At 55.1% G+C, this 12,032-nt stretch overlaps 4 protein-coding genes and 1 non-coding gene across 5 annotated transcripts; 1 reads left to right on the top strand and 4 right to left on the bottom strand.

Moving 5' to 3' along the window:
* Nucleotides 1-607: 607 nt before the first annotated feature.
* On the bottom strand, nt 608-2,296 carry F5144DRAFT_326604 (concanavalin A-like lectin/glucanase domain-containing protein). The gene is made up of 2 exons (XM_066784097.1): nt 1,641-2,296; nt 608-1,587 (listed from the first exon to the last, which is right to left on the bottom strand). Exons 1-2 carry the CDS (start codon nt 2,147-2,149, stop codon nt 651-653), a joined length of 1,446 nt encoding a protein of 481 aa, XP_066642227.1. The 5' UTR covers nt 2,150-2,296; the 3' UTR covers nt 608-650.
* Nucleotides 2,297-4,192: 1,896 nt separating this feature from the next.
* F5144DRAFT_t133 lies at nt 4,193-4,280 on the top strand. The gene has a single exon. It is a non-coding gene; the product is annotated as a tRNA-Tyr (tRNA).
* A 474-nt stretch (nt 4,281-4,754) lies between these two features.
* Nucleotides 4,755-5,828, bottom strand: F5144DRAFT_580283 (uncharacterized protein). The gene is made up of 2 exons (XM_066789363.1): nt 5,545-5,828; nt 4,755-5,466 (listed from the first exon to the last, which is right to left on the bottom strand). Exons 1-2 carry the CDS (start codon nt 5,592-5,594, stop codon nt 5,079-5,081), a joined length of 438 nt encoding a protein of 145 aa, XP_066642226.1. The 5' UTR covers nt 5,595-5,828; the 3' UTR covers nt 4,755-5,078.
* Nucleotides 5,829-8,621: 2,793 nt separating this feature from the next.
* On the bottom strand, nt 8,622-9,595 carry F5144DRAFT_622617 (uncharacterized protein; the record flags this gene model as incomplete). Its single annotated transcript, XM_066792107.1, has 3 exons — nt 9,380-9,595; nt 9,101-9,290; nt 8,622-9,067 (listed from the first exon to the last, which is right to left on the bottom strand). Exons 1-3 carry the CDS (start codon nt 9,506-9,508, stop codon nt 8,622-8,624), a joined length of 765 nt encoding a protein of 254 aa, XP_066642225.1. The 5' UTR covers nt 9,509-9,595.
* A 170-nt stretch (nt 9,596-9,765) lies between these two features.
* F5144DRAFT_580272 (uncharacterized protein) lies at nt 9,766-11,957 on the bottom strand. Its single transcript, XM_066789362.1, has one exon. It carries the CDS (start codon nt 11,675-11,677, stop codon nt 10,016-10,018), a length of 1,662 nt encoding a protein of 553 aa, XP_066642224.1. The 5' UTR covers nt 11,678-11,957; the 3' UTR covers nt 9,766-10,015.
* Between the last annotated feature and the right edge of the window lie 75 nt (nt 11,958-12,032).

The following is a 12,032-nucleotide window of genomic DNA, read 5'->3' as shown; positions in this document are numbered from 1 at the left end:
TTGGTGATCTTCGTTCGAATTCTGGACCCTGTTCTAGCCCCGGCCTTTGATCGGCGGGGGTTGCTTGTCACCCTGTCACGGATTGCCGATTTTGTGCCTGGATCTCGCTGGGTTGTCGCTGTCAAGGTTTGTGTGGATTTCCGCGATCCAGCAACGAGGGCCAAAAACTGCAAGAGAATGTTTCGAGAAAAACAGCAGCTCGCATCGCATTCCCTTTCTGGTTGCGGATTCCCGCCGCCTGGCAGGATGCTGTGGGGAGGCAGGCAGACTTGTGAAAGACTGTGCCGAGCACCACCGCTACCTGGCATATCTCGGGAGCCCGCCAGGCACCCCTCTTCTGCAGGACAGGATGGTGCCGCTCGAGCCCTCCGCCAAAAAGCACCGCAAAGGGGTCCCGTAGTGCGTTTCAGGAGGCGCATCGGGCACGCCCGAGTTCTGTTACGATGTGTTTGTTTTGTGTCTGTGCCCTCAATTATCCACAGTGTAAATTCGGTTCATGGTCATCGTGGACTTGGACAACACCATGAAATGCATCCATCATTACAAAACAGACAAGAGATATAAACATTAGATACCCAAAATAAACAACCAATCTATACCCCAACACCATCACAAATAGAAACACTTAGATTCTCCCAAAAACCAGTACCCTAAAGATCCTCATTACCATCACACTGCTGCCACATCATGACCTTGCTGACCTCCAACTGCGGCTGCGTCCACGTCGGCAGCCAGCGGTCTTTGGCCTGCCAAAAGTCCTTGCGGGCATTCGGTGAGGCATCCAACCACGGCTTGCCGTTGACATTGTCCTCAAACCAGCCGTTGGTGCCACCGACCGCTAGGTTCAGGATCAGGAAGAAGGGCTGGTCAAAGGGCGTCTGGGCGCGCTTGGTGTGGCCCCAGATGTCCTCAACGCGGGTGCCGTTGCTGTCCTGGACGGGGAAGTTGCCGCGCCCCCACATGGGCTCGTCGAAGTTGACGTAGAGCACCTGCAGCAGGCGCGAGTTGACATAGGTGAAGAGGTACTTTTGCGACCACTCGATGCCGAAGGTGTTGAAGCCGGACGCGTACGTCGTGTGCAGCGCCTGCCGCTTGACGTTGGTGCGCCACCACGCGTCGTTGCCCGGCGAGGGCCCCCAGTGCAGCGCCGACGAGATGATGTTGTTGCCGCCCTGCGGGTGCGTGTAGTTGTTGCCGCGCGACTCGACGATGTCGATCTCGCCCGATGCCGGCCACGGCCCGTACTTGTTCTCGAGCGGCATCATCCAGATGGCGGGCCAGAGCCAGTCGCCGGCGGGCAGTTTGGCCGTGACCTCGACGCGGCCGTACTTGATGGTGGCGCCGGGGCTGGTGTTGATGCGCCCGGACAGGACGGGGGGTACGATGGAGGAGTTGCCCGCGGTGATGTTGGTGTAGGCAATGCAAGAAGTGGGGGAGGTGGACGTGCAAGTACCGTCCTTGAGAAGGTCGATCTTGGTGTCCTTTTGCATCATGGCGTCATCGCGGGGTGTCGCCTTGATGATGAGGTTCCCGTTCTCGACGAAGACGTTCTCATTACCCGGCGTGGTCTGCTCAAACTCGCCGTTGCTAAATGTTGTCAGTCACATGGTCGACGAATCGCCAAAACCGAAAGCACTCACCCAAAACCGTTCACCTGCACCTCCTTCTTCCAGACCTTCTCATTGAAGCCATTCGACCAGTTCTCCTCCAGCACCAGGCAGTAATTGTGCTTGACAACGCTGCGGATGCCGTCCCAAACCAAGAAACCCGAAATGCCCAAGCCGATAATGATGCCGATGATGGGCAAGATGGTGACCCACTTCTCCTTGGGGTCGGCCTGCTTCGTCCACGGCTTCTCGACCTCGCCCTTGCGGACGCGGCGCGAGTGGAAGTAGCGCTGCCCGCCGTCAAAACGGCCCAGCGCCGAGGCAGAGTCGAAGCTGCTGGCGGGACGAGATACGGAGGGGCTGACGAAGGGATTGCCGTTGTTGCCCGACCGTTGTGATGCTTGCGACTCGACGCCGTCGCCGAAGGGGTTGCGCCCGAGGGATTCACTCGGTGTCCCTGGCCGTTGCGGGGTCGGAGCGGCAGTGGAGGCCATGGAGGGCATGTTGGCGGCCGGACGGCCGAAATAGTCGCCGTTATCCATCGAAAAAGACAGACCTGGACCGCCGTGATCAGGAGCGGATGCTTGATCTGATCGGCTGTGCTGGTTTCTCAAACCTGGCGGTGACGCGCCTGGTAGTGAGCCGCCGTGGATTCCCAAGCAAGCGAATGTCGTCGTCTGTGTGTACCCGGGTAGGGCCGAAGAATATCTGGCGGTGCTGTTCCGCTAAACGAATGGCGGGGAACTCGGCGATGGTGATCTCGGCAGGTCAACAACCACGCTGATCAAAACGAGAGACGGTTCCAAGCGGACCAGGGAACAAAACACCATCAAATTCTAGTTTTGGTGGTGAGTGGGAAGCGGTCGGCGCAACAGCACCCTGGAAGACGGAAAGACTGGCCCACACGCCACAGGGTGACAGCTGAGGTGGAGGACCTCCAACCTGGAAGCTGGGCTTCTCTCGGAACAGGCGAGCTCCAGAATCTTGTCGCCGCCGCCATGCCGGGGGCCAGGCTTGGCGATGCTGTGAAAGCGATGCATGAAGCGCATGGGTTCTCGGTTGGCTGGCTGCAAGTGCCTAGTTGACTGGGTGGAGCGATACGCAGCGGTACGTTGGCTAGGCTGGGTCTCAGCTGCCGTTCTTCCCGAATCCGACGGGCCTGGGTTGTTGGGTTGTTGGCAAACAGACCAAGCAGGGGGTGGCCTCAGAAGCGTCCGTGTGCAGTGTGCAGTGTCTCCGTATTTTTCAGCTCCCCATTTCTTCTCCCTGTGCATTTCTTGCAGCCCAACAAGACCTGAGCGAAAAGCAGCAAGAGCTTTCCAATTACGGCCTTGGCGGCGTTAGGGGTGGCTGGAGCGCGTACCTGCAGTCACAGCGGCCAAAACTGCCCTGATTGGGCTAGCCTTGAAATATTTCACGTCCACTGGCGCCCGTGCTCGTTTGGACCAATCGCTCTCTCATCGTGGGCGCTCTGGTCATCTCCACCATGCCATGTCTCGACCACGTCAATAGTGCTTTCCGTTTTTGGCGCCGACGCCGTCAATGACGCTGGGGGGATAAGAAATGGAATCCCGGTCTCAAGACGCGACAAAAGTTCAGCCGCAAACCTTGTGGGCCATTTTCGGCTTGCGCCGATGAAATGTTATCGGACAACCAGGAAGGCCCTGCGAGTTAGTGATCCGGGAGAGACCGTCTTCCAGCAATGATTCGTTTGAACAAACGAATACCACTATCGACCCACACGAAGACCCGGATGTTTGTTCAAGGAGACAGGCTGGGATCCATGAGACGTACGGATTACATCCTGTGTCGATACTTCGTATGTAACATTGCGCATCACGGTAGGGCTGCAAACACCGGAAGCCCTGGTTCGGGTTGTGCAAGCCCCACACGGCCACGAGCAATCGGCCCCGGCCGAGATTGAGTCTCGGAACGAAGGTTGGTGGTTGAAGCTGATAACAGTATTTGTCCGTGGGGGTCTCTCACCGCACGTGTCGCCTTCCAATATTTCCAGTGAGGCGCATGCATGAGCCGCATCTCATCTCAAAGATACCCCGAACGGAACATGGACATGAAGCAGGAACCAAGTCTTCCCCTTTCTGTCATAAATCCGACCGAACCGGGCAACTAAGATAATTAGCACCCTGCTTCTGCCGCGCGGTTCCCCTTATTGAGAATGCAAGATGCCTCAGGTAAAATTAACCCATGGGTAGTAGGTATGGCATTCAGTTCCAGGCCTCCCGTTCTCTCTCCAGGGAAGAAATGATGAACGCGAAGTGGAAAGACTGGACCGGGGTTGGGCAGAATGAAGCTCCTTTCTGGGCCACACCACAGGAATTAAGCTATGATATCCATGTCGCATGCATACTACCTTGAGAGCCAAAGGTCAATTACTTCTTTGTCACATTCATTGAAACTTCATGGCTCGATGCTTACTTGATGTCGCAGCAACTCTGACGGGATGACGCACTCTGCCATCGTTCTAAACGGAACGCGTGCCGTAGGTATTGGACGAATACAACATGCTGTCATTGCCAAGGGCTACTCAAGCGATTTTGTTGAATTTCAATTTCAACGAATCAAATCCCCTTGTGGTGTAGTTGGCTATCACGTTCGGCTGTAATGGAAATTATCGATACCGAAAGGTCACCGGCTCGATTCCGGTCGAGGGGACTCTCACTACTTTTTTTACCTTTCTTAAATTTTCAGCGAATGACATTTTTGATTTCATCCTCTGAACTGGACTAAGCTGCTGATTGTAGCTCTCCCCCCTCTCCTCTGCCTTGCCCCCATTTTAGTAACCTTCCCAGCCCGTGAGGAATCCAAAACCCCAATCATAGCAGCCTCTATATTATTTACCCATCAATAACAAATCTTGCGGAGCGAGTGGGTTGGAAAAAGAATGCTTGCTCGTTGGCTGGTAGCTCCGCCTGTGTGAAGTGTGTACAAAGAGGGTGACTGGCAGAGTGTTGTCCATGATAAGGTCATGTGCATGAGGCGCTGTGCGCAGGTCGGCGGACCCTCAGCGCAGAGCAACATGCGCGGGAAAGACCGGACATAGCACCCGCCAGACTGAGCTTTGTTGAACAGCACGACGGTTCCGTAGGATGCATAACGAAATGCTCTACTTTTGAGATGGATAAATTACCCCGATGCTATCTTGAGAGTTGACGGACGCTCATCCGCGACATCTCTCTTCCGCTTCTTTCCCGCCTTACCCGGGGGCTCACCAAGAGTCAACTTCAGTGTTCGGCAGACCCGCTCTGGCAAGGTCTGGAAAGGTTGGGCTGGAATGTGCCAGTGGTCTATGTCTAAGGTCGAGCTAACCGTAGGCTCCTGACTTGGGAAATCGAATTTATCAAGAAAGGAAGACTGTACATGGGCTACGTAGATGTTTAACGGCTTTGGCCGCCCCCCTCCGGTAAATAGTATACGGACCTGGAAGATAACCCCAAGGTTGGTTAGTGCTTTCTAACTTGAAGAAAAAAGAAGAAGAAAAAAAGGAAAATAAATTTGGAAGAAAACCACTGGAAAGCTGGAGTTGGGAGGTAGTGGTTGTATTGCATGCCGGCGGGCCTTCTGCGCGAGGGCAATGACAAGAGCAACCAGGAACGGATCTTTTTGAGTATCTTTGGGCGTATGGAGTTTTAGTAGGGTATATACGCGGCGAAATCCTTCCCAATCTGTATGGCGAGGGTTCGCTGGTGGCCTGAAATAGAGCTCTCTCTCCAGCATGGTTTCGTTGAAGTCGAGGCATGCCAAGGTGAAAGCTTCGGGGGGGCATCGCATTGAAATTGATACCCAGCAGATCCGAGGACAGGAATGCGAGCGTCGATTGAAGTGGAAACTAACAGGCCGACTAAATCATGCCAGCGGGGTCAGTACATCTGGGGCAGCTGAGAAGACTGAGTGAGCGGCCGGCGTTGGGCGGACATACTTTGTCTGAAGCACGATCTTACGGGCGTTAAGCGGTATGAGGAGTTGCATGATAGTGTCGGCCAAACTTTCTGCGTCCAATTGGCTGTTTAGCTGTTTAGTTGTTTGGCGAGAAGGCCAGCGAGGCGATCTAAATCCGATGACGCGGCCTCGGCGTTCTCGCCCAGGCCAGTGTTACAGGCTTCATCATGATGAGAAGAAATGCGACAGCCAAGGAGGTCTGGCTGCCGGTCAGTCCAGCGTAGCGGATGGACCAGTAATCGTTCCCGGGGATAAAGTGTGACGAACCTGCCTAGGATCCTATCCTGTTAGGGTTCAGTGAAGGTAATCTTGCAAAGGATGCTTAGGTTCGGTGCAGCCAAAAGGTGCACAACATTAGACTTGTCTCAACAGTAGGCTTGCGAGCTTGTAGCGAACTGTAGTTGTGATTGCTAACTGGAGAACTCCCAGAGCTCTCCAGAACGAGTGACTATATACTATCTAGGCCCCTAGGTACCTTCGTACCTCTTCCCTTGGGAACGTGAGGAACGGTGGTCGTTCTTCTCGTTCCTTATAGAGGAACCTCAGGAACGGTGGCCGTTCCTTTCGTTCCTTATAGAGGAACCTCAGGAACGGTAGCCGTTCCCCTCGTTCCTCTGCTGATTGGTCCGGGACCCATCTTTAATGATTGGCTGGGGACGCTTCCCACGCGCCCTCCATCGGGACCCTGCATGCGGCCATAACCGTGACATAAAGTGCGAGGAGTCGGTTGATGGATAGTGGTGATGGGAGTCGCGATGGGCGGGGCGAGCTCTGGCATTGGTGTTCCCCCATCGGGTCAAGTTGCTCGTTGAAGCCGGGGAAGCCAAACACGTGCCGCCCGTTCACCTAACGCAAATGCTCAAGAATTCGCGTTGCGCGTCGCTGAGAGATCAGCCAAGTCTCGGTTTCGGTTAACGTGGTTGATCACCGAGCGGTCCACTTTCCCTCCGCATCGCAACCTCTTCAGGCAATTAATCCACCACAATACAAGAAAATCAGTTGCACTCAATGCTACTCTCCTCAGCTGACGTCGCCTCATCTTCCTGGCAGGTTCGTACGTTGTGCCCAGTCTTGCCGCATCTTCCGCAGCGCCGCAAAGTCGATAGCCCAGTCTCCGACGTACCCCCTTCCGCCAACCTCCTACCCGATTGCCGTCTACCAGTTTCCTTCTCCGCGATCAAAACCTGTCCTTCCTCTATAGTAAGTGCCCCTCCAGCCCGGAGACGTGTACGCTTAGCCCTCCGGCGCTTTGAAAGGGCCTCGTTCGCCTTCTCAAGAGTTCGGACTCGGTCTTGAAGAAGGGTCATTTCGTGGACAATTAGCTCTGTACCCTTCGCCAGTTGCTTTACAGCAGAAAACATGCTAGTTGGAGAGCTTCCTTGATGATTGGCAATCCGGGTCCGTACATGTTCAGACTGTAAAATAGCCTCGCCAGGTTTATGCGGTGTCTGAGAGACCCATAGGTTGGCCTCTGGGAGGGGGGGGTCCAGTCGGTGTTGGTGTCCGTAGCTTGACGTCAAGCTTCGACAAAACGGCCTGGGGGTTATCCGGCACTAGGCCAGCGCCTCGGAAGCCAGCCCTGATATTTTCAGCTTTCATTGTAGCGAGGTGAGCGGCTTTGAACGCGATGAAGAACTCGGTCTTGGTGATGTGATTGATGTGCGCCTTGATGAAGGCCTCGAGTTCGCGGCCGTACATCCGCTTCAACACGCTAAAACAACCGACATCTAGAGGCTGGGTGATGTGCGAGGAGTGAGCAGGGAGGCAGAGGGTAATAATATTTTGCTCCTTGCAGAACTCCTCAAACTGGGCTGATAGGTGGCTCTCGTGACCATCTAGGACTATCATCCGATACACCCCCTGCCGCTGGGTCTCCGTGTGCTTATGGAAGTGCTTGATCCATTCCAAGCCCGTATCATTGTCTGTCCAGCCGTTGGGGGAGGTCTTGATAACCCAGGAGGGGGGAAGATCGCACTCGGTGTACCAGGAGGCGAGGTGGTTGACGCCCTGTACAAGCAAGAATGGTGGCAGCACAAAGCCGTCGCTGCTCACGCACTCAATCGCTGTTGCCCATTCCCGGTTGCCAGGCTGAAGTTGCTTGCCTCGACCGCGTCGATCGGAACGCGTAACAATCATGTTGCTACAGATAATGCCCATCATAAAGCCTGTCTCGTCGAAGTTGTAAAAATCGGCGTCTTGGATGCTGTACTTCGCGCGCATGTTGGCCACCAACCGGGACCAGTCCCCAATAATCTTTGGATCTTCGCAGAGGGCTCTCTGGAAGTCGTACGTACGCGAAAAGCGCGTCTTGAGCTCCGGGCGGCGCCGTATGAACCGGTATGCCCACTGCTTGCTAGTTGGTCGCGCGTGACGCGTCGCGAGGAGGAGATCGGCCATATCTTTCACCCCATCAATCCGAGGCGGGAACCCTCGCGAATCTAGATCGAGGATATATCGTACAAGGGTCTCTTCTTCAGCCAAGGTCAGATTGTGCTGTACGCCGCGTTTCTCAGGCTTTGCGACGCGGCCCTTCATCCGGGCGATGAGGGTCGACTTCGGCACATTATACGTCTGCGCAGCACGTCGGATCGACATTTTTTTGCGCATACGAATTGCTTCGATGGCAAGGATGATTCTGGCTTCTTGCATTTGCATAGACATGGTTTTTGTTGTAGTGTGGTGGAGTTTGAAGGTGGAAGGTCGCGACACGGATGGAAAGTGGACCGCTCGGTGATATGGACCGCTCGGTGATCAACCACGTTACCTCCCTGCATGGCATCTATCTACATTGTCATTTGTCACCCGCACGCCATAGCAACTTCGGCCCCTTTCTTAATTACACACAAAACTTCAACAAAGAACAAATTTAGAGTACCAGTCTGTTGTCGTACCTTGGGGGCGGCGAGTTGAACCGGACATGCTAGGCGTGACACGCAAGACTTTTGAAGTTTCCCAAGCGGCCAAGCCCCCCCTCCCCCCCTTTTCCTCTCTCAAAGGGTTACGGATGGATAGGTACTTCTTTGGTACCTTCAGAGACCGTCACCGCCAAGAGGCCATCTAGGCTGCTTCCAGAGAGCCCTGATGCCGATAATACGCCTGCATTGACAAATAATGCTTGGCTAGGTGGCGGACACTCGACCCTAGGAAAGTTGCCCTTTGATCCGCCGAGTAGTGAAACACGGCACTCTCCAGATCCAGTACCTTTATTTTGCCATCTACAAGTTGAAAGTTTGACAAGTTGGCGTCATCTTGATGCACGCCAAAGGCATGGAGTGCTCGGTAGCATGGCTGCAACAAGCTTGATAGCTCCTCCAAGGTCATGGTGGCACCCTCGGGAGCGGACAGCGAGATGCCCCCTAAATACTCAAGAAGCATAGCCCTTGTTCCGTTATAGCGTAGCAGGCCGTAAAACTTGGGGATGACGGCACCCTGTAAGGAGTTGAGTCGTCGGTACGCCTTGACTTCGGTGTCGAAATATTCCTCCATGATTTCTTGGTCTTCGCCTGGTTTCTATTTCTGTATCTTCAGTACAGCACGTCCAGGAAGGAACCACTCCGGAAAGACAGCTTCAACCCAAGACTGAGCAAAGGCGGGGAGGAGCCGGGTAGCGGATGTGAAGAAGCTAGCCGTGGTCGACGGGCAGATTCGGAGTCCGAAGACATGGGGATGCAGGTCGGAAATCCGAGAAGCATACGCAGAGACGTAACGGGTGCGGAACCAGAACTGCTTGTCCCCCGCAGTATCCCATCAGCACGGGACCACGGGTTGACACTTGACCACTTGACAGGGAATTCCGCAATGCGATGCTTACATACAATGAGTTTTGTCGGCGGCTCGTGTGGGGGCATGGGCCGCATGGCAAGTCGAGCTGCTGACAGCCGGTAGCGTTCTGGCTCCCCAGGGCGTCGGTACCTGGGGAGCTGAATGCCGTCCTCGCTTTCCATTGCGGGAGACTACCACCTATTTAGCGTGTGATGTCCAGGTATGGAGCTGGGTGGGACCTGGCTTTAGAGGTGGCGGGTACATGTAGCCTTCAAGTCGTTGCAGGGCAGCAGATTGCGGTCAGCAAAGCTCATTTTACATGGTTCAACTGCCCTGAGTGCACGTGATCGCCATGTGCAATATCGCTGTAGGGGAGGATTATGGTCGAGTCGTTCGATGGCGCCACTGGAGGTTTGTTGTGAGCATTCACGGCTGGTACGCTGTGAGTTGAATTAACGCCGTGGAGGCAGGAAGCATTGAAAATGTATGGAAAAGGCGAGGCCCTTGATATGATAGTCTGCTTACTGATTCTTCCTGTACTCTGGTAGGAGATGTTCCCGGTAATTATGTTCGCCGTGACCTAAAGAATGTATATAAACTGGATAATAGTGGCCCACACTCCGTCCGGCGTGCAATGGACAGACTAAATTGGCCTTGAAAAAGCCTGCAGCACCTTTCCCCGTCCTTAGTCAAAAGAATCTCGCTATGCAACTCGCCGCTATATCAGGTGGAAGATGGTTGAGCAGAGCAGACAGGTGTTTGTCCTGGACATCCGGGAGAAACAGGTACCCATCCAGACTCTCCGCCCTGTCTGCATCTACATGTAAGCTAGTCCCGTCATAGGACCGCACCCCATCACCATACACCAACTCAACAATCCGGTCAAGGAACCACTCCTTAGTCGGTTCCTTAGTCGACATGGCAGCAGTGGCAAGACACCAAAACCGTAGCCCATCCGTAAACCCGTCATTATCCCAATATCTGGCATTCAACATGGCCGACCGTATCCGCCACGGCTTTGACTCTGCCGACAAGCGAGCGCCATGATACTGTGTCGTGGCAAGCAGGAACGTCAAAGCCGTCAGCCGCACGGCCTCATCAACGGGAGGCAGGTTATCAAGTAGCAACAGCCGGTAGAACAGCGCTTGTAACCGCAGAAACAACCATGGCTGCAAAGACGATATCAAGGAAAGCTCGGCCCACGCACCCCGGGCAATGCGCACGTAGTCGGCAACATCGGCGAGGATAAAGCGGAGGGTGGCGTCAAGATATGGATGGTTGAGAAAGTTCTGTCCCAGCCGATTAAGCGCACTATTATCTGCATATAGCCGCGTGAGGGCCTTTCGTAGTGTCTCGGGAAGCGGACCGGGATCAAATGTCAGGGGGATGATGGGCGGCGTCATCTCCCACAGGGCAAGGTATTTGTCGGCCAGCAACGAGCTTTCGAGGACATATGGGTCAAACACACCCCACCCGCCTGCTTCTTGGACGAAATGCACCAGCGCCCGGAGATGGGTGCGTGATGTCTCCTGGCTGGGGTTGCCCATTCGCATGGCCAGGGCCTGCCGCCGTGGACACCTCGCCCACAACTCAGGCATGTGGTTCCAGATCTCGGTGATGGCTAGCGCATAGATGGACAGCGCGAACCACTGCTTGTCGACCACACGACCGGCTTTTGTGTTCCCCTGGAGGCTCGCCAGCCGGACTTGGGCTTGGCGGACGGCTTTGCCGATGAAGTATTCGGGTGGTCGTTCGTCGTCGAGGATGCCAAACATCCATGCCACGCAGCTCGAGCCGTATGCTAGGGTAGCGTACATGAGAAGATCGTCTTCAATGCAGCGTTGGAGGCGGTGCTGGATCACGCTGTCGTGCCGCATAGAGGTTGAGGGGGGAAACATGTTGGTTGGCGCGAAGGCTTCGGCGAGGAAAGTCACCTTGACGCCTTCGCCAAAGGATAGCTGGAGCATAGCGTGCGACCCGGCGTCACGGCCGGCTACGGTGCTGTAGAAAGGGTCGCTGCTGTTGTCGGTTGGGTAGAATAACACGAGGGACGGCCTGTTTCCGCCGCTGACCCCGTTGCCGTTCTGCCCGGACTCGGACTTTGTCCTGTCATCATTGTCGCTGCCGGGTTGTTGGGTTTGGCGGGGCAGCCGGAACTCGGAGGATGCTATAGCGGAGGACAAAGACGATGGCGGACCAGGCCGAGCCATCCGTGCCCCCAGCTTCTTGCGGGCTTCATCTTTCCGCCGGCGGTTTTGCACGTGCGAGAGGATGCGGGATCTCTCGCCCGCCTTGCTATGCGTCAGGGTGTTGAATGACTGGGTTTTGTTTATGAACAAAAGGTCCGGCATGGTAGTCTACTAGTCACTTTCTAGCCGGGCCCAGGCCGCCCAGCTTCGCTCTTCCCCAACAGATCAATGGTCAAACACTCGGAGCAACGTCGACACACCTTGCCGTTTGAGTGCCTAACGCTACAGGATTCCGGGATTCTGGGATTCCGAGGTTCGACACGTGGGACTTTGGTTGGACAAGCTTGATGCGGTAGTGTGTGACTGTGCGTTTGTGCGTTTCGGGGCTGATGCGACTGCCGATTGCCACCCAAAACCTGGGCTTAGATCGAATGAAGTTGTGGATATTCCCGTAAGACGGTAAGCTGGATCGTGGCAGGGCTATGGCTCTTGGCATCTGCAGCACACACTACCCGAT

The sequence above is a fragment of the Chaetomium tenue genome (assembly GCF_020726465.1).
Source record: "Chaetomium tenue strain MPI-SDFR-AT-0079 chromosome Unknown F5144scaffold_5, whole genome shotgun sequence".
NCBI lineage: Eukaryota > Fungi > Ascomycota > Sordariomycetes > Sordariales > Chaetomiaceae > Chaetomium > Chaetomium tenue.
The sequence above is the reverse complement of the archived record's forward strand: the minus strand, read 5'-3'. Positions and strand labels throughout refer to the sequence as shown.

What these genes read in the sequence shown, in the direction of transcription:
- F5144DRAFT_326604 (XM_066784097.1), bottom strand. Translation starts at nt 2,149, where the DNA reads ATGGATAACGGCGACTATTTCGGCCGTCCGGCCGCCAACATGCCCTCC. An exon ending in GTGCAGGTGAACGGTTTTGG is followed by an intron (nt 1,588 to 1,640) that starts GTGAGTGCTTTC and finishes GACAACATTTAG; the next exon opens with CAACGGCGAGTTTGAGCAGA.
- F5144DRAFT_580283 (XM_066789363.1), bottom strand. Translation starts at nt 5,594, where the DNA reads ATGCAACTCCTCATACCGCTTAACGCCCGTAAGATCGTGCTTCAGACA. An exon ending in AAGATCGTGCTTCAGACAAA is followed by an intron (nt 5,467 to 5,544) that starts GTATGTCCGCCC and finishes GGCATGATTTAG; the next exon opens with TCGGCCTGTTAGTTTCCACT.
- F5144DRAFT_580272 (XM_066789362.1), bottom strand. Translation starts at nt 11,677, where the DNA reads ATGCCGGACCTTTTGTTCATAAACAAAACCCAGTCATTCAACACCCTG.